Source organism: Pantherophis guttatus, chromosome 1, assembly GCF_059756535.1.
Source record: "Pantherophis guttatus breed Tessera chromosome 1, ASM5975653v1, whole genome shotgun sequence".
NCBI lineage: Eukaryota > Metazoa > Chordata > Lepidosauria > Squamata > Colubridae > Pantherophis > Pantherophis guttatus.
Window position 1 is genome coordinate 252,087,979 of NC_142063.1, and position 22,520 is coordinate 252,110,498.

Consider the following 22,520-nt stretch of genomic DNA (forward strand, 5'->3'; position numbering starts at 1 on the left):
CAGTCATAACTGCGAAGACCGGTCAAAAGTGCGAGGACCTGTCAGAAATCACATTTTTCAGCCCTCTGGGTAGTCCTTTTGTGCACAGGGACTACTCAGAGGGCTGAAAAAGTTATTTTTGACTGGTCCTCGCACTTTTGACCAGTCCTTGAATTTACGACTGTCCTCACATTTTACATTTTTTGCCCTATCTTATACCATGTTGAAGAGAAGCAGTTGTGAAATGAGTGACATGGTTGTTAAGAATGCTGCACAGGCATAAATGTGAGGATGGTCATAAGTGTGAGGACCAGTCAAAAGTGCGAGGACCTGTCAGAAATGACTTTTTTCAGCCCTCTGAGTAGTCCCTGTACACATAGCCATGGCCACCCGGTCACATGACCAGCTAGCCACGCCTACCCAGTCACATGACCTGTAAGCCACGCCCACAAAATAAGCCACGCCCACAGAAACCGGTAGTAAAAAAATTTAGAACCCACCCCTGGTTGGGGGTCACCACAACATGAGGAACTGTATTAAAGGGTCGCGGCATTAGGAAGGTTGAGAACCACTGATATAAGACTTATTTGCTCCATAGGTGGCAGATGCCACCAAGAGACCATGGTATTGTCCTTCCTTCCTTCCTTCCTTCCTTCCTTCCTTCCTTCCTTCCTTCCCTCCCTCCCTCCCTCCCTCCCTCCCTCCCTCATGGACTGTTCTAGAATTCTTACAGAACAGTCTAAGGACATAATAAACTGACCAAACTTTTTTTATTCAGCTTGCAGAACCCATTTAAAAACAAAACACACATATTCTTACACTCAACATAGAAGCTGGCCAAATAAAAATCAGTGAAGGAAATTATTGCTGTATTGCATAAGAATAAAAAGTGAGGCTTGTAATAGAATGCAGGAAAGAACTTGATGCTTCACAAAGCAACAGCAATTTCATTTTACCGCGGGAGTAGTCATTTAATATTACTTTGCAAAATATACTCGTTTACATTCTAACAAAGAACATATTATTTGCTGAGTGATGAATATTTGTAAAAACAAAAAAAACAATCATGATTTTATATGGGAATCGTTTTTATCTGGATAATTGTTTTTATTTGTAGTTGTTAGTAAATGCATTTGGTATTATGGCCTCTGGCTGAGATAATAAAACAGGATTGATTGATACATACTGAAGCTAAAAATATCCTGAAGTGATTACATATAACTCTTCTTGAAATAATTTTGTTTCTACACCTTAATATGTTGTACTTTGAAAATATGAATTGAGTATTTTTATTTGAGTTATTTGGTTTATTTAATTGTTCATTTACATAATTTATATGATCACCCATCTCTCAGCAGTGACTCTGGACAACGGACAAAGATTAAAACCCCAACAGTTAAAAAGAAGTTAGCATATATGCTTTTCAGTTTTATGGAAAATACCCTACTAAGATGAGGCTCATACATGGACTAGTAACTTTTGATGTCCTAGTATCAAATTAAGAAAATTAGAAATGTCAAACTATCCAAGGCTTTCCTGAAGAAAACATGATATATAATATATTCAGATTGAACATTCACAGAAGTCTTTGTGAAGAGAAAAAAAATCAATTCACCTTTTGACAGCTTCGGTCAATTGGATCTACTGGTGTTGATCTGGGGTGAGTCATTCGGACATCATCTCTTCCACACTCCAGAACACCCCACAACTCAGTAATAAGGGCCTTTATAAATCCTAGGAAATAATGTTTTTTTTTTCATAATGACACTTATCTACTAAAGTATTACATATGCTAAAGGGGGGAAAGCGTTCCTCTTCACTCTTGATCATTTATTGTGGGGGGCATGCATGACCTTTGAGGGTGTATTTAGAAGATACAGGAAGAAGAGCAACAGAAGGAATGCTCGCAGAATCTTGAAATGTGGCCATGGAACTTAGCAAAAATCTTAAAAACAGATATTGTCAGGAATATATGCTTCATCACTTGGAATGCTTTCCCTTATTAATGTTAATCTGCCTGTCCTACTATACTCCTTAAAAAATACCATCATATTTCTTTATATAATATGCATAATTTGGTACTAAGTTCCTAATGTTGAGCCATGGTGGTGCAGTGGTTAGAATGCAGTATTGCAGGCTAACTCAGTGCTCATTGCCAGGAGTTCAATTCTGACCGGCTGAAGGCTGACTCAGTCTTCCATACTTCCGAGGTTCTATCTATCTATCTATCTATCTATCTATCTATCTATCTATCTATCTATCTATCTACCTTCCTACCTATCCACCCAACCACCCTTCCATATTCTAGATGATAACTTTACATACATTTCCATCTGTTCTAGAAGATCCCGAATCTTATTAATAGTTGGTTCTTTGTTCTCTTCCATCTATCAGGAGATCAACGCACCTATTTTATGAGCCCCGGTGGTGCAGTGGTTAGAGTGCAGTACTGCAAGCTACTTCTGCTGACTGCTGACCGCCTGCAATTTGGCAGTTCAAATCTCACCAGGCTTATGGTTGACTCCGCCTTCCATCCTTCCAAGGTGGGTAAAATGATGACCCAAATTGTTGGGGGCAATATGCTGACTCTGTAAACCACTTAGAGAGGGCTGTAAAGCACTGTGAAGTGGTATATAAGTCATAAGTGCTATTGCTATTAACTGTAACAGCTGGATTTCAAATGGACTTTATATTTCCAAACCAGGTGTCCAGTTATTATTAGCTTCCATCTTTTTCTCCAGCAAAAGTTGAGATAGTCTTTAGTGCAATCAAATGCCACTTATAAATCTGATGTGACCCGTTTATATGTCTAGGCACTCTCCTTCACTGCTTTTAAAACTACAATAAGACATGATGCAAAACAATCAGAGGCTCTTTTCCTCAAATGTTCCTCTTCAATCATTACCCTTGAAGATGAATTCTGGGAGAGCCAAAATCTCGCAACTATTTTTAAACCTTCACTTGGTTTAACAAAATAAATGTTATAGGTTCTGAGTAACTCAGTGTCCCGACATGCATGGGGGGAAAAAAGTTGTGTACTTGATTTCCATCAGTTAATGGAATTTAAATACCGTTTATTTAATTATAGATCTTTCCAAGACAGCTAAGTTAAAAAGATAAATATTATTATCCCATACTTTCTGGGAGAGGACAAGGAAGCATGCAGAATACTTGATAAGAATTGATTAAAACCATCCCTGACTGACACTGTCTGCATGCTGCTGCTGCATCCAGACATATACAGAAAACAAAGGTCCTCTTTTAACTGGTGGCTTGCTCCTTTCCAGCATTTATTTGCTGTAAGCTGTTCACAAAAGATATTTGATAGGTTGCTGGAAGCATGGAAGGCCTGTCCTGTTTGAGAACAGCTGAAGCATCTGTAGGACTGTCATGAATTCAGTATGAAGAAAGAGTACAACACTGAGGAGAAGAATCATGCTTATTGCAGAAATTGTTGTGTGTTTGCTTTATAAAAAAGAAGGATCGTGGACAATGGAAAAACAAACATTTTGTAGAAATTGAGGGCTTCTATAAAGAGGGTAATCCTAGAAATCTTATTGGCTGGACAATCTGGGGAAACTGAGCAGGTATTTGTCAGTGTACCTGGAGTTATTCCTATTGTTAGGCAAAATGGGCCTTTCAGGAGGGCAACAGAAGTTCATTGTTAAAGGAGATGGAATGTAGAGGTATCAGCTGATAGAGGATGGAAACATTAGGTTCCAACTGGTGAGGAAGCTTCTATTTGATTTAGGTGGGATAGCAGAGAGGTTCTATCTGGGACAGGAAGAGTTTGGGCCTGGTGGGAATTGGGAAAGAGATGAACTGGGTTTGACCATGGTCATATCCAAAAGACTTGGGGGAGATGCAATCTCCATTTTATTTTATTAGGTTTATTTTCTCTACCACATCATAAACTCGCAAGAAAAGCTCGGCAAAGACAGTGAAGATTCCATTACACCAATGGAGTAATCAAGCACATTTTCTTCTTCTCCGTGTACAGAATAATTTACATGACATTAACTACAGTTATGTGCTAAAGCCTCTATTTCAGAGAATACTGAAAAGTTCCATACAAGGAACCCTGCCTTTTTTTTTTTTTTTTTGCACATCTCTGATTACATATAACCAACTGGATAATACCCACACATCTATGAATTATCTATGGGAATATTTTGTCTATTTCAATGCAATGCTGCCTATAATTGCAAATACACAGAACATGATTCACGTTCCTTGGTCTCTTGGGCTGCTGAATTCCCTCTTTCCCTTCCTTCATGGTACTTTTCCTCCTCCTCTACACAAAACCAGAAATTACCCTCAGGACTAGCACAAAATCAAAGGATAATCAAATAAATAAACATAGAATATAATTATCAATGTGGGAGAGATGTTCTGATGTAGACAGAAATCAGAGTTACATTATTGAGCTTTAATTACAATGATGTACAATAAAATGATATCAAGCAAAACAAAATTACCCGAATTTTGTAGAGCTGCAGCCCCAGGGGCAGTTGCAGCTACTTGTGAAACAATTACTCCATAGCCAAACTTTTCACATCCACTCACCTGGTGCAAACAAGAGAATATGTTAGCCCCCAAACATAACATTTTCACAGAATGAGCATAACTTAATGGACACAATAATTAGTAGTGTATTTTTGTATATACATCTCTTGTTTGTCTGGATTTGATAATCAAATGCATCATTAGATTCTAATTAGCATTCTGAGACCAACAAATAGCTGACAGGAGAAGGTTACAGTACAAGCAATCAAGTTATTTGAGTAAGCGAAATAATTGTTTTTATGAATTTTTGTTCCAAATATATATATATATTTAAGAATGATAATGCCAACCTGGAGGTTCTTCATGAACCTATTGAACATGAAGGTGACACATTCAGTGACTGTTCCTGTGTTCTGTAAAAGGAGGAGACCTTTCGGTGTGGTAGCAAAATTTAGCAAGTCATCCAACAACGTTTCTTCTAATACAATACTGAGAGAGAGAAAAAAAAAATCAAATACAGTTCTGTGAGTACAACAAACAGCAAAATAAACCAAACACTTCCTTCTCCCATAAAAATTGTAATAGCACTTAAAGCTGTTTTGTTTTTCTTATACAAAGGATGTCTTTGTAATATGAAAGACATATGCTATTCTATTAACACATAATGTTTGTTATGAAAATGTTTCCCTTCCATATTGCCTCTGTTGCCCAATCCACCATCTGGCTGCAATTAATTCATGTGCAAAATCATCTGCATATCCATGTCTGCTCTACCTACACTGCAGCTGTCTCCCCTGAAGGTCCAACGTTCTCTAATAGGCTTGGCTATTAACTCTGCTAAGCACATTTTTCTCCAATGCCCGGGTGACAAAACTCCCCATGTCTTCAAGTCAGACTTTTTATTTACGGTTATGAAAACAACTTTATACCTCTCTTCACTGAAAGGAATCTGGAAGTGATTTACAAAATCCTAAATCCTAGAATTAAAATAAAAAAAACTCCAATCCAGTAAAAGTAAACATTACTGAGAAGGCCTATTTAATAATGATTTTGAAAAAAGACTCCTAGAACTCATGACTACTACAATTCATGACTACTACAGTTCATCTGCTTGGTATTATATTATTCCACAGAGAAAACCTACTTCCTTGTCCCTGGCAAGTAGCAATCTGCAAATTCAATCACGAGAGGCAGGACGTTTCTCAAAGATATTGATATTACCAGGGATTAATTGAAAAAATAATGTTTGGGGCATCAGAATTGTACCCTGTTCTTTGAACAGCAAAAAGAAAGCAGGGTTTTTTAAAAAACAGTGTCATTCCTATATTCAAGAGCAGAAGCTCTTGTTTTTATGAGAATGAGGACAAGGATGATGATGATTTGATTGAAGAAAAGAAGGTTCCAGAATGTAGAATGGGTACAAAGCATGATGATAAGTATAATCCAGGGTGACAAACGAACCACCTGAGTCAATTTTCAGATTGGTATAATTTAGGTGAGACTGGTATGAGCCCATAGCTAAGTCCATTGCTTCAGAATAACAATGATGAAGAAATACTGGTGGCATTCATAGTACAGATAATCCTCAACCTAGGACCACAATTCAGCCCACCATTTCTGTTGTTAAGCAAGACATTTGTTAAGTGAGTTTTGCCCCATTTTACAATCTTTCTTGCCACAGTTGTTAAGTGAATCACCACAGTTGTTAAAGTAGTAACAAAGTTGTTAAGGGAATCTGGCTTCTCCACTGACTTTTTTTGTCAGAAGGTCAAAAAGAGTGATCACATGACCACAGGATATTGCAACTGTCATAAATAGGAACCAGTTGCCAAGGATCTGAATTTTGGTCACGTGATCATGGGGATGCTGCCGCGGTTGTAAGTATGAAAAAGTGTGAACGGTCACTAAATGAACTGTTGTAAATCAAGGACTACCTGAACCAATCTCTAGATTTTAATTTATCACATTAACAGTCTAAGTAATCTATGGAATTTACTTCTATGTTTGCAGAGAATTACATTATTGAGCCAGTACAGATCTAAAACAAACTAAGGTCTGTAAATCCAGAGCCATATTTTGCAATAATCATACACATTCTGTAGAGTTGAGTTGGACCACTGCTGATTATGTTACTGTTGTGGTCTACCAGCAGCTTGCAGAGCTGGCAGCTGAGTCGGACAATGAGGAGACTGGAGAGGAACATGGGCCAGTCCTGGAGTCTGGGGAAGGCTCAGAGGAGGGCTCTGCGTCAGAAGCAGTGAAAGGGCCATCTGGGAGGTATGTGCTGCCTCCGGAGCCTCCAAAGTTGGACCTAAGAGAGGCAGAGGAAGAGGGGAAGCCTGTTCCCAGTGCGCGCATGCGCAGAGCTGCCAGAAGGCAAGAACAGTTAAAACAAAAGGGACGACTCAGGAGTAGGGCTTGGAGATGATTGGCCCCTCCCATAAGACTTAAAAGTGGAGCAAAGGCACGTGAGCCTTTGCAGGAAGCAACATTGTTAATTCTGTGCAGTTTAAAGTCTGTTTGATTATGGACTCCATGTGGCTTTCCCATCTTTGGCAGCATGTCAAGGGACATAAAGGTGGGTGATTATCAGCCTTATCCCGAAGGACTCTTTACAACTATTTGGGATTCATCTGTGAATGAACAGAATTCACAGCTGTTAAAATAAAACAGGTCTACTCGTGTGTTTTACTGACTCAGGAGGTCTAGGTCAGAACAGCGACTCATTCTAGACAGCTTTCTAGGCAACTATATGAAAATGGTTTACCAATGTTTTCTTGCGCAACGTGTGTTCAATTTCTTGGGGTAGCCTCTTAAATTATATTATTATTTACTACTATTATAAACTGGAGTATAACATTCACAGTTAATCAGCTTTCAGTCAGGGCTACAAGATCACAAGGCTAGCTAGTTAGACTGAAATCTGCATAGAAATTTCATCCTCAAGGTAATGAAGCACTATAAAATAAACTAGAAATTAAACTAGAAATTGAAAACCTGTACTTTGCACGTAGTCCCAATGCTTTTTCGGCCTTTCCATGACTGAATCTCAATAATTCAGCGTAATACTCTATGCTTTACATGGGACTACTCTTGAAGAGTATTTGGAATTTAGAGCAGGCAAAGAATAAAGCTGAACAGACAGTTTAGGGTTTCTTGAGGATGGCCCATGTAGCACCACCATTACATGAGCTGCACTGGTTGCCTGTTTGCTTCTGGATTCAATTCAAGGTTAGAACCTTTAAAGCCCTTTGTGGCATGGCACCAGGCTACGTGAAAAAGTATCTCATCCCAACAGGATTGGCCTGCCCCACTCACTCCACCATAGAAGGCATGCTGCAGACCCTGTCATTCCAGGAATTTCAGATGACGGAGTCCAGGACAAGAGCCTTTCCTACCATGGCTGCAACCTTCTGGAACATTGTGTCACTTGAGGTGAGATCCACCCCACCTTCTTGGCCTATCAAAAGGGCCTGGCTCTGCTTGACTCACTTGGGGCTCCCATGGGGGCATTCCATGCTGGAGTTAGCTGTTGGGTTAAGAAAAACATCCCATCCACAATCTCATCTGTATACTGGTTCCTATTTTACCCAATTCCCCACAAATTTTAATCTTTTTAACGTTTTAATGTTTGTATTTTTCTTGTTTTTGTGGTGTGGCAAGTTGCCCAGAGTCACACAGTAGTGAGATGCGTGGCATATAAATTTAATATACGAAATAAAATAAAATAAATTTACCAATCATTAATTTTCTGACAATTATCATCAAAACAAAACAAAAAGACGGGACATGATCCATTGGATGAGCTTAAGACACTTAAAGTAGAAAACAAACAAATGAAACCCTAGAAAATTCTGGCTCTGCTTGTTCATGTAACGTTCTTATGGTATAAGGTAAAGGTAAAGGTTCCCTTCGCACATACGTGCTAGTCGTTCCCGACTCTAGGGGGCGATGCTCATCTCCGTTTCAAAGCCGAAGAGCCAGCGCTGTCCAAAGACATCTCCGTGGTCATGTGGCCAGCATGATTCAACGGCGAAGGCGCATGGAGCGCTGTTACCTTCCCCCCAAAGGTGGTCTCTATTTTTCTACTTGCATTTTTTACATGCTTTCAACTGCTAAGTTGGCAGAAGCTGGGACAAGTAACAGGAGCTCACCCCGTTACGCGGCACTAGGGATTTGAACCGCTGAACTGCCGACCGTTCGATTGACAAATTCAGCGTCTTAGCCACTGAGCCACCCGCGCCCCTTCTTATGGTATAGTACTGCCCATTATAATCCTCCCCACCACAGATACATGCTGTATCTCCACAAACTACTTATAACATATTGCTGGCATTTGTATGCATTGATAAGCCAGAATCTAGATGTACTTTCAGCATGAATTGCATTTTCACCATCTTTCCCTCTACCTGTTTCTGTGCTGCTGCTGGGTTCCTCCTGCCAGTGCCCCCCCCCCAAAATGAAGCTCCAATGGCTTCATTTGTGATTTGTTTTCATTATGTGTATTAACAGGGAAGTCTAGTCTGTTTTGCTCCTAACAGAGCAAAAGCGTATGCCAGAACAAAATAATGTTTTATGATTCTGAATTATTGAGAGAATAATAAATCAGTCCCTGATTCGCATGTAATGCTAAGCAAACAATGGATGAAGAAACCTGACTTGTTTGCTTCTTATAAGGAAGAACCATTACAAGCATACAGCTCATTCCTCATAACGATGACTTATGATTAAATGTAAACATGGCCAGGTAAGATTCATGGGTTTTTCTTTCTTTTTGTTATTGCAAACTATACAGAAAAGACATGAGTTATTATGATCTAAAGAAAAACATTGATCTGCAAATAGATTTCCCAGGAAACCCAGACAAGAGGATTGGTTCGACCTTCAATAGACAAAGTTCACCCTGCAAATGTTTTTATACGGAAAGCACTGAAGGCACTGTATGGGCAACAAACCTGTTTTAAACAAGGCATTAAAAGTGCTTTTTTGTAGGATTTAAAAACTAAACGTGTTTTCCTTTCTTTTTTTAAAAAATGTATCTTTCTATAATGATTTTTTTGTTCGCACCAATACTTTGTATAAGATACTAAAAAAATAATATAAGTGCTCTCCTATAATTTGGCAATAATATGATTCTCACATTTTACACATACTTATAAAGCTGACAATATAAATTTTTTTAAAAGCAGTGGTTACAATTACAATGGGAAGAATCAGCCATCTTTAACCTAAGTGTAGAATACAGATCACTGCCTTGACAAATGTCTATGGAGATTCTCAGTCATGGGTGAAATCCAGCAGGTTCTGACATGTTCTGGAGAACCGGTAGCGGACATTTTGAGCAGTTCGGAGAACCGGTAGCGGAAATTTTAAGTAGTTCAGAGAACTGGCAAATACCACTTCTGGCTGGCCCCAGAATGGGGTGGGAGTGGAGATTTTGCAATATCCTTCCCCCAGGAGTGGGGAGGGAATGGGGATTTTGCAGTATCCTTCCCCTAGAATGGGGTGGGAATGGAGATTTTGCAGTATCCTTCCCCTGCCACGTCCACCAAGCCACACCATGCCCACCAAGCCACACCATGCCCACCAAGCCACGCCCACAGAACCGGTAGTAAAAAAATTTGGATTTCACCACTGTTCTCAGTCATCCAGGTCATGGCTGTCCCAAAGGTTCTTTTTCAAGAGGCAATTGGACTTCCTTTGTTTTTTTCTTGAAGACATTTCGCTTCTCATCCAAGAAGCTTCTTGGAGATTTATCTGTATCCTCAGGGTCACCTGAATAGTGCAAATGAGTGTGTGTAGAACACCCATTGTAAACACAGTCCTTTCAGCAGTTCAAAACATGCTCCACATCTATTTGTACTATTCAGATGACCCTGAAGGCACAGATAACCCTCCAAGTGTCCTCAATTATTTTTCAAAAGAGTCTAACGACCAGATGACTACAAAGAATATAAATCCTTCCATTTCTCACCATTCAGTCAGAACTGAAGCAGCTTCTTGAATGAGAAGTGAAATGTCTTCAAGGAAAAACAAAGAAAGTCCAGTTGCCTCTTGAAAAAGCCCCTTTGGGACTGTCTTGGAAATATATCATATACAGAATGGAATCATGAAGCATAGGTATAGATGTATATAGTAAGTGGTTTCAGTGGCTGCTAATGTAATTGTGAGAAAGTTATATAGATTTGTAGAAATATGGAGATAAACAAAGAAGCACAGGGCTCAAACCCTGGCATTTTCCTGACCACTACTGCATCAAGTTGGAATATAACCAGGGATGAAATGCTCCCGGTTCGGCGAGTAGGTAGCGATGGCGGCGGGCAGTTCGGAGAACTGGTAGCAAAAATCCCTGCCCCTGCCCCCCATGCCCATCTGAGCCGCACGATCATCAGAGCCTTTTTTTCCTTTTAAATGGCTCTGACGAGTTGCTAATCAGGCAACTCAGCTTGGATCGCCAGAGCCATGTAAAAGAAAAAAGTTTCTTTTTTTCTCCCCCCCGCCCCCGCCCCCCCAGCCTCCAGCTTGCTCACCTTAGTTGCTGGCTGCAACGCTGTAATACCTGCAATCTATTGCATCAGCAAGCAACTGAATCTCCCTGCCTGCAATCAAGCTCATCGGTGAGCAGCTCTATCTGCAACTTTAAGACTTGTGGACTTCAACTCCCAGCAAAGCTGGCTGAGGAATTCTGGGAGTTGAAGTCCACAAGTCTTAAAGTTGCCAAGGTTGGAGACCCCTGTTCTATTGGGTAAGTTTTTTCCCCCTTTGGGAGCTTTAAAAAAAATAGTTAATTGGAGTTTTTTTTAGTTGTTCTTTTTTTAGACCTAGCCATTTAAAGTTTAGGAAGTTTTAAATTTAGCTGCTTTTATATAAAAATAAAAATAAATTAAAATAAAATAATATTTGTTCAACTTTCTGAGATTTAGTGTGTTTCTGTAGTGTTTCACTCTAACTATACAAACACACAAAATCTCACAAAGCTGTATGTGGAATTTTGTGTGTGTAAAGTGTGAAAGTTGGTTTTTTGGGCTTTTTGTGGCTGTGTGACGTTCCTGCTTGTTGCAGGGGCCATTTTGGGTCTAGCACAGCTGCTTTTACATTGTGGGTGAGCCAGTTGTGTTGTGTTGTGTTGTGTGTGTATAAAGTGTGAAAGTTGTTTTTTTTGGGCTTTTTGTGGCTGTGTGAGGTTCCTGCTTGTTGCGGGGCCATTTTGGGTCTAAGCACAGCTGCTTTTACATTGTGGGTGAGCCAGTTGTGTTGTGTTGTGATTTGTAGGTTAAAAAAGGGCAAAGAAGTGACATTGACTTGGCCACGCCCACCCAGTCACCTTACCACCAAGCCCCGCCCACTAATTAAGCCACGCCCACAGAACCGGTAGCAAAAAATTTTAGATTTCACCCCTGGATATAACCACAACCATCATCATCATCATCATCATCTCCCCCTGAATTGGAACAGGAAAATCTCCAGTTAGAATTTAGAATCCTTGAGAACCACTGTTAACAAACAATGACTAGCAGAGCTTATAGCAATTTCTAGGGTCCTATGAATTCACATATAAAATTCATGAGTTCCAGAAAACACTGAAGCAACCACAGCTAAAAGTAAATAAATGATCATCATCACAGTGCAAGTGCTGATCATTATGTAAGCAATGCAGCATCACTCCTAAAGAAGACAAGTCAAATTTGACCTTGTTCTTCCCTAAATAATTCAATGCATCCACTGCATAGCTGAGTCTTCAGATTTTGCACAGCAGAATCAGAATCAGGCAGAGTGAGGTGAAAAGGAAGAGCAGGAAGAACCAAGAGCAATGATGAGGACATTAAAAAAGAAAGGGACTAAATTCTAACTGGGAGATGAAGAAAAAGGAAGTGAGAAAAAACAAAAGTTGTAAGTGAAAAGATAAGAGAAGAGCTGAAAATCAAACTAATAGAAGCTATAGCAGCAAAATAACTAAAGAAGATAAATGAAAGATAAACCAAAGCTGAACATGAGGAAATCAGAAGTATATAGATATGAAGACAACTAAGCAAGAAAGTGACACTAAGCCTTGTACTATTACATGCAATAACTCTGTATCTGCAGCCATAGTAACAATAAATTACACTAAAAACTCTTTATCAGCAACAATATCCATTTTTAAATGCTATCCTAACTACATACCAACATATGAAATAAAATCACTTACCAACTCTGAGATTCTTGGTTTACTGAAGAAACAGTGTCTACCCCAGCTATAGGTGTTGGAATTCTCTCTGAAAGCAAACTAGTCTGTTGAATGATAAAAAAAACACAGAAATTTGGATCATAAGAATAAAACAAATTTAAGTACTGATAATGAGCAATGAAGCCTAGTAAGTTAAAATACTCAGAAAGAATTTTTCAAATGGAATTTTTTGTACCCTTGATTCAACTGAATAAGGTTGCCATGGATGCTCAACGGTTAAGATACTGGGCTTGTGGGCTGGAATGCTGGCAGCCCAGGTTCGAGACCTGAGTGCCATGTAATGGGGTGAGGTCCTGTCCATACCACAGCTCCTGCCAATTTAGCAGTTCGAAAGCATTCAAATGTGAGTAGATAAATAGGTACCACTTTGGTGGGAAGGTAACAGTGTTCCATGATGTTGGCCACGTAAGTGCGGAAATGTCTTTGGACAGCACTGGCTCAATGGCCTTAAAACGGAGATGAGCACTGCCCCTATAGTCAGCAATGACTAGCAAAGTAAAATCGATAGGGACTTCTTTACCCTTTTTAAAAATTATTCAACTAAATTCTGTAATTGTGTTTAGAAAATATTGCTCTGGGTTTGTCTGCTTTTTACAACTACCATAAAATAAATGGGTACAAATTATTTTGTACAATTGAACAAAACGTTGTAGCTTTTTAAAATCTTGTCAAAGCCACCTTATAACCACAGTAGCAAATTCGGCCTTCTAAAACTCAATTTAATTGGGAGGAGATGATGTCTATTATTCACAACTGTCTGTTTAATTAGAAAATATGTCTCCATGGTGATTTATGTCAGTTACATGATATCATTAGGCTAACAATGTAAATCTCCATGGACATTGGGTATCTTCTTTTCAATGTAGCTAGATACTATAAATTGAGGTTTATTATACAAAAATGTTATAGGACAACCATGCCTCAGGCAAAAAGTAATATACATTTTAGCATTATTCCTTGATAAAGTTTATATGGAGGTGGGGAGATAGGGGGGAGTTATGAGTCAATCTTGATTCCTGGTAATGCCTGGACAAATTTTCTTGGCAAGATTTTGGAAGTGGTCTGCCTCTGCCTTCTTCCTAGGACTGAAAGAGAGTAACTGGCCCAAGTTCATCAGATGGCTTTGTGCTTAAAGTGGGATTAGAACTCAGGATCTCCTGTTTTCTAGACCAATTCCTTAACTACTACACCAAACTGACTCCAAAGTCTATACTACAATGTGTTTATATGAAGAGTGGCATTTCGGAATACATGCATCCATAGTAGAACTTCTCTACAAGAACAAGCATAAAGGCTACCTTTTTCCAAGCGTCAGCAATAGATTTATGTAACTGATAAGGCAGCAGCACCTCTAAGCCTTCACAGGAACTATACATTTGGCGGCATATAAAGATAAAAGCTCCTTTGAGGACTGGTAACATCTCAGATCCAGACAAAACAGAAATATCTTCATCAAGAAGCTTCTTCGTAAACTGGGCAATAACATGTGCACCTTTAAGGCTAGAGACGAGACAAAATGTTTAAAAAGCAGTGATCAATTAGCTGACATAATATGGATGCAGGAATTTGACTCGGTGTCTATAGAAAAGATGGGGAGTGCAACCTTCTTGTCCCTTCCTAGAGATCCCAACGTCATCAAATCAGTCAAATAAGATTACATCATTACTATGATATCTGCAGAAATAAACTAGTTTACTAAGTGTATTTCCAACTGTAGAAAGGTCTTCCACTCCTGAATATTAGAATCTTTTCATAACAAAAAAACCAAAAACATACTTCAACGAAATGAAGGAAATCCTTTTTCTCGATCCCCCAAAGCTATACATCCAAATTACTTAGCTAAATAGTCAACATATTATGATAATCATATTATCCCATCTGCATATTGCAACCAAAATTTTTTAATCTACTTTACCATATATTCTTTCACTTGTTCTTCCTTCTGTTTCAAATTTTAGTGGATGTTTATACATTTTAGCAATTACATGTTCATCCTTCACCTGATATAACTCATTCATGGTTGTGCCACAACTACACATTAATCCATGAAGAAACTTGACAATTGTCTAAATACTTTGCAAATGATTCCTAAACAAAGTGTCTTGGTCTATCAGTTCATAAATTTTGTAAACTACAAAGAAATCATAGCATAATCTCAACCATGGTATTTGCTATAAAGAAAAACAGTTTATTATTGGGATAGCTAGAGAATTGCTTTCAGTCTTTAAGGATGTTGTCATACCTTGTGCTTTCTGTGGCAGGAGGCTTTTCTCCTCCATAAAGAAGTAGGGAAAGACCATCGTCTGCAGCAGCAATTCGCGCCAAAATATCAGCTATATGTGTTAGAGTTGTTTCTGGACAATTCAAATTCACCTGTGTGTGTATATTTAAAAATGTCTGAAGATAATCTGTAAGCACAGCTAATAGCAATTTGCATCAAAATATTAGCTATAGTTGTTTCTGGACAATTCAAATTCACCTGTGCGTATATTTTAAAATGTCTGAAGATAATCTGTAAGCACAGCTAATAGCAAATATAACATTAATTGTTTTTAAGGCATTTTTTTTACCCTAACTATAAACAAGTTTTGTCAATGAAGCTATAGGTTTCTCTTGATATCCTTTCTTTTTCATTTCCTCAGTGAAATCCTTCTGTTTAGATTAATTTCATAATTTCTGGAAACCATTTTTTTTAAATGGCCCAATCCCTTCCACTCTTCACAGATTTAAACTAAATGTTAAACTATCCTGACTGTGGTCAGTCAGTTCATAGACAGAAGTTTCTAAAAACTGGATGTACACATAGGCAGAGAAAGGTGAATTAGAGAATATAATTTGGGCTAATTCTCTATATCCCCTACTACCCCCCTCAACAGAAAGCTACAGAATTTTTTAGTAAAGTGGTATTGCAGATTGCATGGTAAAAGTAAACTAAACCAAAACAACTGACAACTATGCCATTCCACATTGATCTTGGATGCAAATAACTTCTGGGAATATGTCCTTCTCTTAGCCGAAGAGCAGATTCAGTTCCAATCCATTATGTTTCGTTTCACTGTGCTTGCCAAACTATTTAGAATTTTGCTTGGCTTCAGTCACCACAAGTGCTCACTTACAAGCAAAAATAACACCATCCCCGTTTAAAATTACAGCAATTATGAAGTAAAAAATAACACCTTAAATACCACCCAGATGGTTTGTTAGCACTAATGCATAATTATAGGCAAGTAACCTGATGCACAAAGTCAACTTCACATTGCAATTCTATATTGCGTCGCGAAAAAGGCCCATGGAATTCAACAGATCTTACTTTTAAATAGAAATCACAAGATTATACTCTAAGGCTTTGAAACCACCTTGTTCATCCTTTTCTGGATGAAGACAGCAATTAGATGTGAATTGAACACTTCTAAGTGAAGCTCCCACAAATATCTGAACAAAGATTCCGGTTTCTTGTGTTTTCCAACCCAAATAAAATATGTATTCTCTTTCACTTCAGTATCTCAGCTATATCAGAGCCATCATTTTGACTAGACTCTAGATCAGTGATGGCGAATCTTTTTAGCGCCAAGTGCCCAAACCAGAACGTGAGCGCGCCAGAGTGCCGGAAACCCGAAGATCAGGTGGCCGGTGCACATGCTGGTTTTGGGTTTCCAGAGCTCCAGCACACCCGAAGCCCAGGTAGCCGGTGCGCACATGCATAAATTGCATATAAATGAAAGATACCTCTGTTCCTCTCAGTAAATAATGTAGTGGTTGAAGAAGTTCTTCTATCACTGTATTTGTATATAGGCATTCAGTTGCACATTCCTTTCCATCACAAAGGACCCGGAGTATATCAGTAATGAGGCCAGCTGGAGAATAATTACCTGCGACAATTCAAAAACAAAAACAAAAAAAAACCAAGTTATTTCAAAATAGTGGCAAGGCAAAAAAATATACAACAATGTGCTTCTTTATTTACAACGCTTACATAGCCACCTGCCTCATATAATAATCCGACATGGTTTACAAAACCTGATAAAAATAAAAGTACCCTTCCCAATAGAGACATCAGACCAAACAGCCTTCTAGCTCAACCCCCATTCTAGTCAATGCTTAGTGGAAGAGCCAGATCTTCTACACAGTCTTCTGGAAGGCTAAGAGGGTAGAAATCCCTCAAATCCCATGTGGCAAGCTCTTCCAAAGGGCTGGAAAGGCCACCAAAGAAGACATGCTTCTGAGGTCCCATTGGATCAGAGTTTCCCAACCTTTTCAGCTTTGCAGACTGGTGGAGGGGAGGAAGGGGATGGTTCCATGTACATGGTGGGCAAACGCGCACACAAGTGTTTGCCCGCTGTTTGCATGAGCGGGGATGCACGCATGCGGTCCGGTTCTGAAAGGCTCAAGGCCCAACAGTGGACTGTGGCCTAGGGGTTGGGGACCCCTGCATTGGGTTAAACGTTTAAAGAAAGGGACTATCCTATCTAATGTAGTAGGACACCCTCAAGGTGAGGTGGCCCTTCAAATAATCTGCTCCTGTTATTACTTTTCCCTCACTCAGTTCTACTCCAAAAGCCAGATAATAAAGGCTACCTCAGCTTCCTAGCACATTGGATATTCATATGTCTAGAGACACTGAATAGATTAACCCTCAGCAGACACACTTTCCTCAAAGCAAGTTGTTTATAAAATAACTGCATATAAATGAGAATTATTACCTGAATGCACAGTAATGGGTTTGGGGCAATTTGGAGAACAATAAATAAGACGCGTAAACATTATGATGAGGTCTGTCAGTGTCATAAGATCTAGGGAAATCAGAAAGGGAAAAAATACTTGAAAATGAAAGCAATGTAAAATGCTTTTAGTAACAATGCGTGAAACAATATTTATGTACAGATTCAATACAAACAAATGAAGCAGCATTTCCATTTCTTTCGGCTTAATCAACTGAAGCCATTAAATTCACCATAATTAGCTAATTTCAAGTATAGTGCTCTTCTAGCAAGGTCAAAATAGTTTGTTGGATTTATTTATTCCTCCAAATAATTTAATCACGAAGGTTTGTTGCTGTTTTAACAGCCACGGGGCATGGAGACCATATAAAGAAATTCCATCTTTATTTTCTAGGATCTTTTCCTGATGTTTTGACACAGGTGCAGGGAAATATTGCATACAGGCAATCCTCAACTTATAATTGTTAATAATTTAGTGACCATTTGAGTGTCTCCATAGTCACACGATCAAAATTGGGTGCTTGGGAACTGGCATGTATTTATAATGACTGCAGAGTCCTAGGGTCGGTCATGTGATCCCCATTTGAAACTTTCCTAGCAAAGTCAATGGGGGGAGCCAGATTTGCTTCATTGTCATTCATTTAATGACTGTGGTGATTCGTTTAATGACCACAGCAAAAAAAAAAGGTTGTAAATTGGGCATGACTCACTTAATAACCACCTTGCTTAGGGCTGGAAGTTCTTGTCCCAAATGTGGCCATAAGCTGAAGACTACCTGTACAACATAAAGAAATACATGCATACTACGTGAATGGCCACAAGATGGGATTGGATGGGATGGGATGGGATGGGATGGGAGAAGAGAAAAGAAGAGTAGAGAAGAGGAGTGGAGTGGAGTGGAGTGGAGAGGAGAGGAGAGGAGAGGAGAGGAGAGGAGAGGAGAGGAGAGGAGAGGAGAGAAGAGAAGAGAAGAGAAGAGAAGAGAAGAGAAGAGAAGAGAAGAGAAGAGAAGAGATTTTTTTAGTGTAAGCACAGTGGCCCACATTAAAAATGAAATTCTGTTGCCTGCTCTCAAAAGAAGTGTAGCAAGTTACTTCTACCAAATGACCATGAAAAAACTGACATTAGAATCATAAATGTATAAGTGAATGGCATATAAATGACATGGCAAACGACCCGACAGCACTTTGAGAGAGAGAGAGAGAGAGAGAGAGAGAGAGAGAGAGAGAGAGAGAGAGAGAGAGAGAGAGAGAGAGAGAGATGTTTGTATAGAGCAGGGGTGTCAAACTCGCTGCCCGCAGGCCAGGTGTGTCACACGCTGGCCATGCCCATGCCCTGTTTAGTGAAGGGGGAAAAAGTTGTGATATGTCATGTGATAATGCCATGATGATGCGAGTTTGACACCCCTGGTATAGAGTGAGAAAGTTAATCTTCATTGGATTTCTTTTTGGTCATAAAATCTCCAGCTAAAAACTATGAAGAGGTCAGGCAAGATATACACATGTGAACATGGTAGAATTAACACACTAGGACTAGTCACATTTTGGCTTAAATATTATGCAAATCAGGGCAACGTTTAAAAACTAATTGTAGCTATATACAAACTAGGAAAATGACTTTCTTGATGACTCAGCCTTATGCGAAAGTGGCATTGTAAGAATCATTTAGAAAACATTCAATCCAATCAGGGAAGAAGAATATATCTCTCTTTGGAAACTATTCCTATTTCCCTAGAAGAAGTCATTAATTTAAATGGGTTTAATCAAGCGACTGATGGAGAATAACAGCCATGCTGTGAAATCCCAGGGATTCTCAAAGGTTAAAGTCTCTAATGCGTTTAGGTAGCTATGTTTGAGAAGTTTTAGTTAATATAGTCTATGATTTGGTTTATGTTAAACAGTAACTCATTACTTCTGGCTCTTCTCGGCTGGATCCTTTAATAATTGAATTGAGTTGAAAAGTAGAATTGATTACATTGTACAGTACAGCCTGTGGAATGCATTATTTATATAGCCAACCAAGAATTTCCATTCTTTATAAATTGATGGGCATATTGCAACTTTTGGGAGCATGTTGTGAGTGCTGTCATTTACAAAATAAGAATCTACTAGGACAGTGTTTCTCAACCTTGGTAGCTTGAAGATGGGTGGACTTCAACTCCCAGAATCCCCCAGCCAACAGTGCTGGCTGGGGGATTCTGGGAGTTGAAATTTAGGTTTAGGTTTAGGTTTTATTTTATTTATATATCGCCCTACTCCTGAAGGACTCAGGGTGGTGAACAGCCACAAGATAAAACACATAAATACAAAGTTTAAAAGCAAAATAAAACCGAATTAAACAATTTGGCCCAAGACAGATTTAAAACACCCCAATAATTAAGAACAGATTTAAAATTTACATTTTAAAAGGGAAAAAGGGAAAGTTAGGAAAGAAGTCCACCCATCTTCAAGCTACAAGGTTGAGAAACACTGTACTAGGATGATGTTACCTATCTACCATACCATAGGCCTTTCCCTGATTATTTCTGCCCTTGCTTTGATCCAAGGAGCATATTTCAAAACAAAGCCCTTGACTTTGTAGCCATCCATTATTTTCATTCGTGCAGAGAAGAGCAACAAAGATGGTTAGGGGGCTAGAAGCTAAAACATATGAAGAACAGTTATAGGAATTGAGTATATCTTGCCTAGCAAAAAGAAGGACTAGGGGAGACATGATAGCAGTATTCTAATATTTAAGGGGCTGCCACAAAGATGAGAGGGTCAAACTATTTTCCAAAGCACCTGAAGGCAAGACAAGAAACAATGGATGGAAGCTAACTGAAAGAAGCAACTAAGAACTAAGAAGTAATTTCCTAACAGTGAGAACAATTCACCAATGGATAGCTTGCCTTCAGGAGGTGCCCCAACACTGGAGGCTTTCAAAAAGAGACTGGACAGCCATTTGTCTGAAATGATATAGGGCAGTGATGGCTAACCTTTTGGTCCCACCGGAAGTTGGCAAATCTAAGACATTGTGCTATATGCATATGAACATTATGATTTACTGTTAGCTGAATTGTATTTTTTCCATTCCATCTCTGCTATTGGCACAGTCTTCTGAGTGTCCATAAAACTTATACTAATTTTTCCATTCTCTTTCACAGTATTATCTACTGTATTCTTTTTTTTTTAACAGAAGATGAGTTTAACATATCCCAAATGGAAAACATTTGAGAAAAGCAGTCATAAAATAGAACAAATTGTTATCTTTTTCATTAAGTCCTTACCTTTTCGGTTTTTTAGTTGAATAGGAAAGAGTTTTCTGCCTTGTTTGTATATTAATAATCTGCCTAAGAGGCTCAGGGAATGAACAAAATAAATATATTGCAATTCCTTTCCTGTATAGAAATTCTTTTGTTTATTACCTTGAAAGAAAAGACAATTTATATCAGTAAAAGTGCTTTCTTTTGCCCTCCCCTTGAATACAGAGTACCGCACCCCTATAATTAACATTAATGTTTATCAATTTTATACAAAATACATCTGTTAGGAACAGATAGTTTCAACATTTCAAGAGGAAACCTTTACAAAATAGAGAAAAACAATCAGAAAAATGGATTTAGGAATTTTAAAACTGAATATATCTCAGTAACTAAGTATAGTAACTAAGTCACTTTTTTTGAGTGTAACTTTAAATGGTAACTAAACAAATGGTTGTAAGTCAAGGACTACCGGTATAGAGAGTTGGTTAAGATTTACATCCTTTGTCTACCATGCAAGGAAACAATAGGCCTACTCTATAGTAGCCCTCATGGTCCTCTATATCTGTAGTAGCCTATAAAAAAATCTCCCTTTTTAAGACCTTGCAATCCCTTAATTCAGGGTAGAGTTGGGGCGATTGGAAGCAGTTGTGCGTTTACTGGCCGGATGCCCTTCCTGAGTTCATAGCAAGTATTTTAATCTTTGTGATGTAGGAGAGAAACAATGATTGAACTCTCAACCTTCCGAGTGGGAGGCGAACATCTTCACCTCTAGGCCATCACACTGTTTTTCTGTAGTAGCTCTATCAGTAGTAGTCTATAAATGATTAGAATCAGAATTATTCCAGCGAGTCTTTGACACAGGCTGATCGAATTGTAAGCATCTCTCTTAGTTATTTTCTATATCTTAACTACTTTATTCTCATTCAGTTTTGTTGCAGTTTTCCACATTTTTGGTTTAATGTTACAATTTTTTGTGTATGTTATTATGAGCAGCACCGAGCCTTTTGTGTATGTTATTATGAGCAGCACCAAGCCACTGGGATGGCTTAGAAATGACGATACAAAAAGAAATAAAACTTGCTATTAAAAGTCTTGTCAATATACGGCTACTCACTGTATCAGAACAGTGTAAATAATAAAAGGACTTTAAAAAAATATCATACAGCAAATAGAAATAGCGCATACTATTATGTGGCGTGGAAAATATATTAAACATTTTTGATCCATTCACTGCTGACTCACAAGCTTCCAAATAGATGGCACACTGCTCAACAGTTGCAATGATCTAAAACATAAAATAACAAATCATATCAAACCTCACCACGTATCGTACAATTTTTCAGACCCTCCAAACAATGTTTCCCTCCATTTAGATCATTAGCAAAGTTACTGTGGGTTTGTTTCACTCTGGTACATTTTCTATATAAAAGATGCATATAAGTGATAAGATGAAACATAAAGTGTCTCTCTATAAACTATATCTAAAATGTGGCAACTGTCTAAAGGCTCACATTGGTATGCAAGTAGAAATGATGAATTATCTGTATCTCTTAGTTCAGTTGAAATTGGTATCACATACACCTCATTTCTTTTATTGATACAAAAGTGCCTTAACTCTGGGTTTCATTAAATCCATTATGTTATGCCCGCAAAACATAATTCCCCAAGACATTTTGATTAAATGAAGTAACATTCTAAACACTTAGAATTTTTGAAAGCTACAGAATCTGAAAATTTGGGTAGCAGACTTACCAAAGATTTGTATTTCTTTTCAAGTAGCCTTAACACTACTGTTCTGCTGTAGTAGGCATGCTAATATCACAAAGCAGAGGTATAACACAGTTAGCAT

At 38.5% G+C, this 22,520-nt stretch overlaps 1 protein-coding gene across 1 annotated transcript in view; it reads right to left on the reverse strand.

The window, feature by feature from the left end:
* Nucleotides 1-22,520, reverse strand: part of TBC1D32 (TBC1 domain family member 32) — a 99,452-nt gene that overhangs the window by 54,408 nt on the left and 22,524 nt on the right. Inside the window, exons 11-21 of the mRNA XM_034418705.3 lie at nucleotides 22,424-22,483; nucleotides 21,857-21,956; nucleotides 20,696-20,833; nucleotides 17,413-17,502; nucleotides 16,439-16,581; nucleotides 14,955-15,085; nucleotides 14,011-14,212; nucleotides 12,674-12,756; nucleotides 4,836-4,974; nucleotides 4,458-4,545; nucleotides 1,595-1,713 (exon numbers count right to left, since the gene is read on the reverse strand). Of these exons, the coding sequence (XP_034274596.2) occupies nucleotides 1,595-1,713; nucleotides 4,458-4,545; nucleotides 4,836-4,974; nucleotides 12,674-12,756; nucleotides 14,011-14,212; nucleotides 14,955-15,085; nucleotides 16,439-16,581; nucleotides 17,413-17,502; nucleotides 20,696-20,833; nucleotides 21,857-21,956; nucleotides 22,424-22,483 (1,293 nt within the window). The remainder of the gene's footprint in view (nucleotides 1-1,594; nucleotides 1,714-4,457; nucleotides 4,546-4,835; nucleotides 4,975-12,673; nucleotides 12,757-14,010; nucleotides 14,213-14,954; nucleotides 15,086-16,438; nucleotides 16,582-17,412; nucleotides 17,503-20,695; nucleotides 20,834-21,856; nucleotides 21,957-22,423; nucleotides 22,484-22,520) is intronic.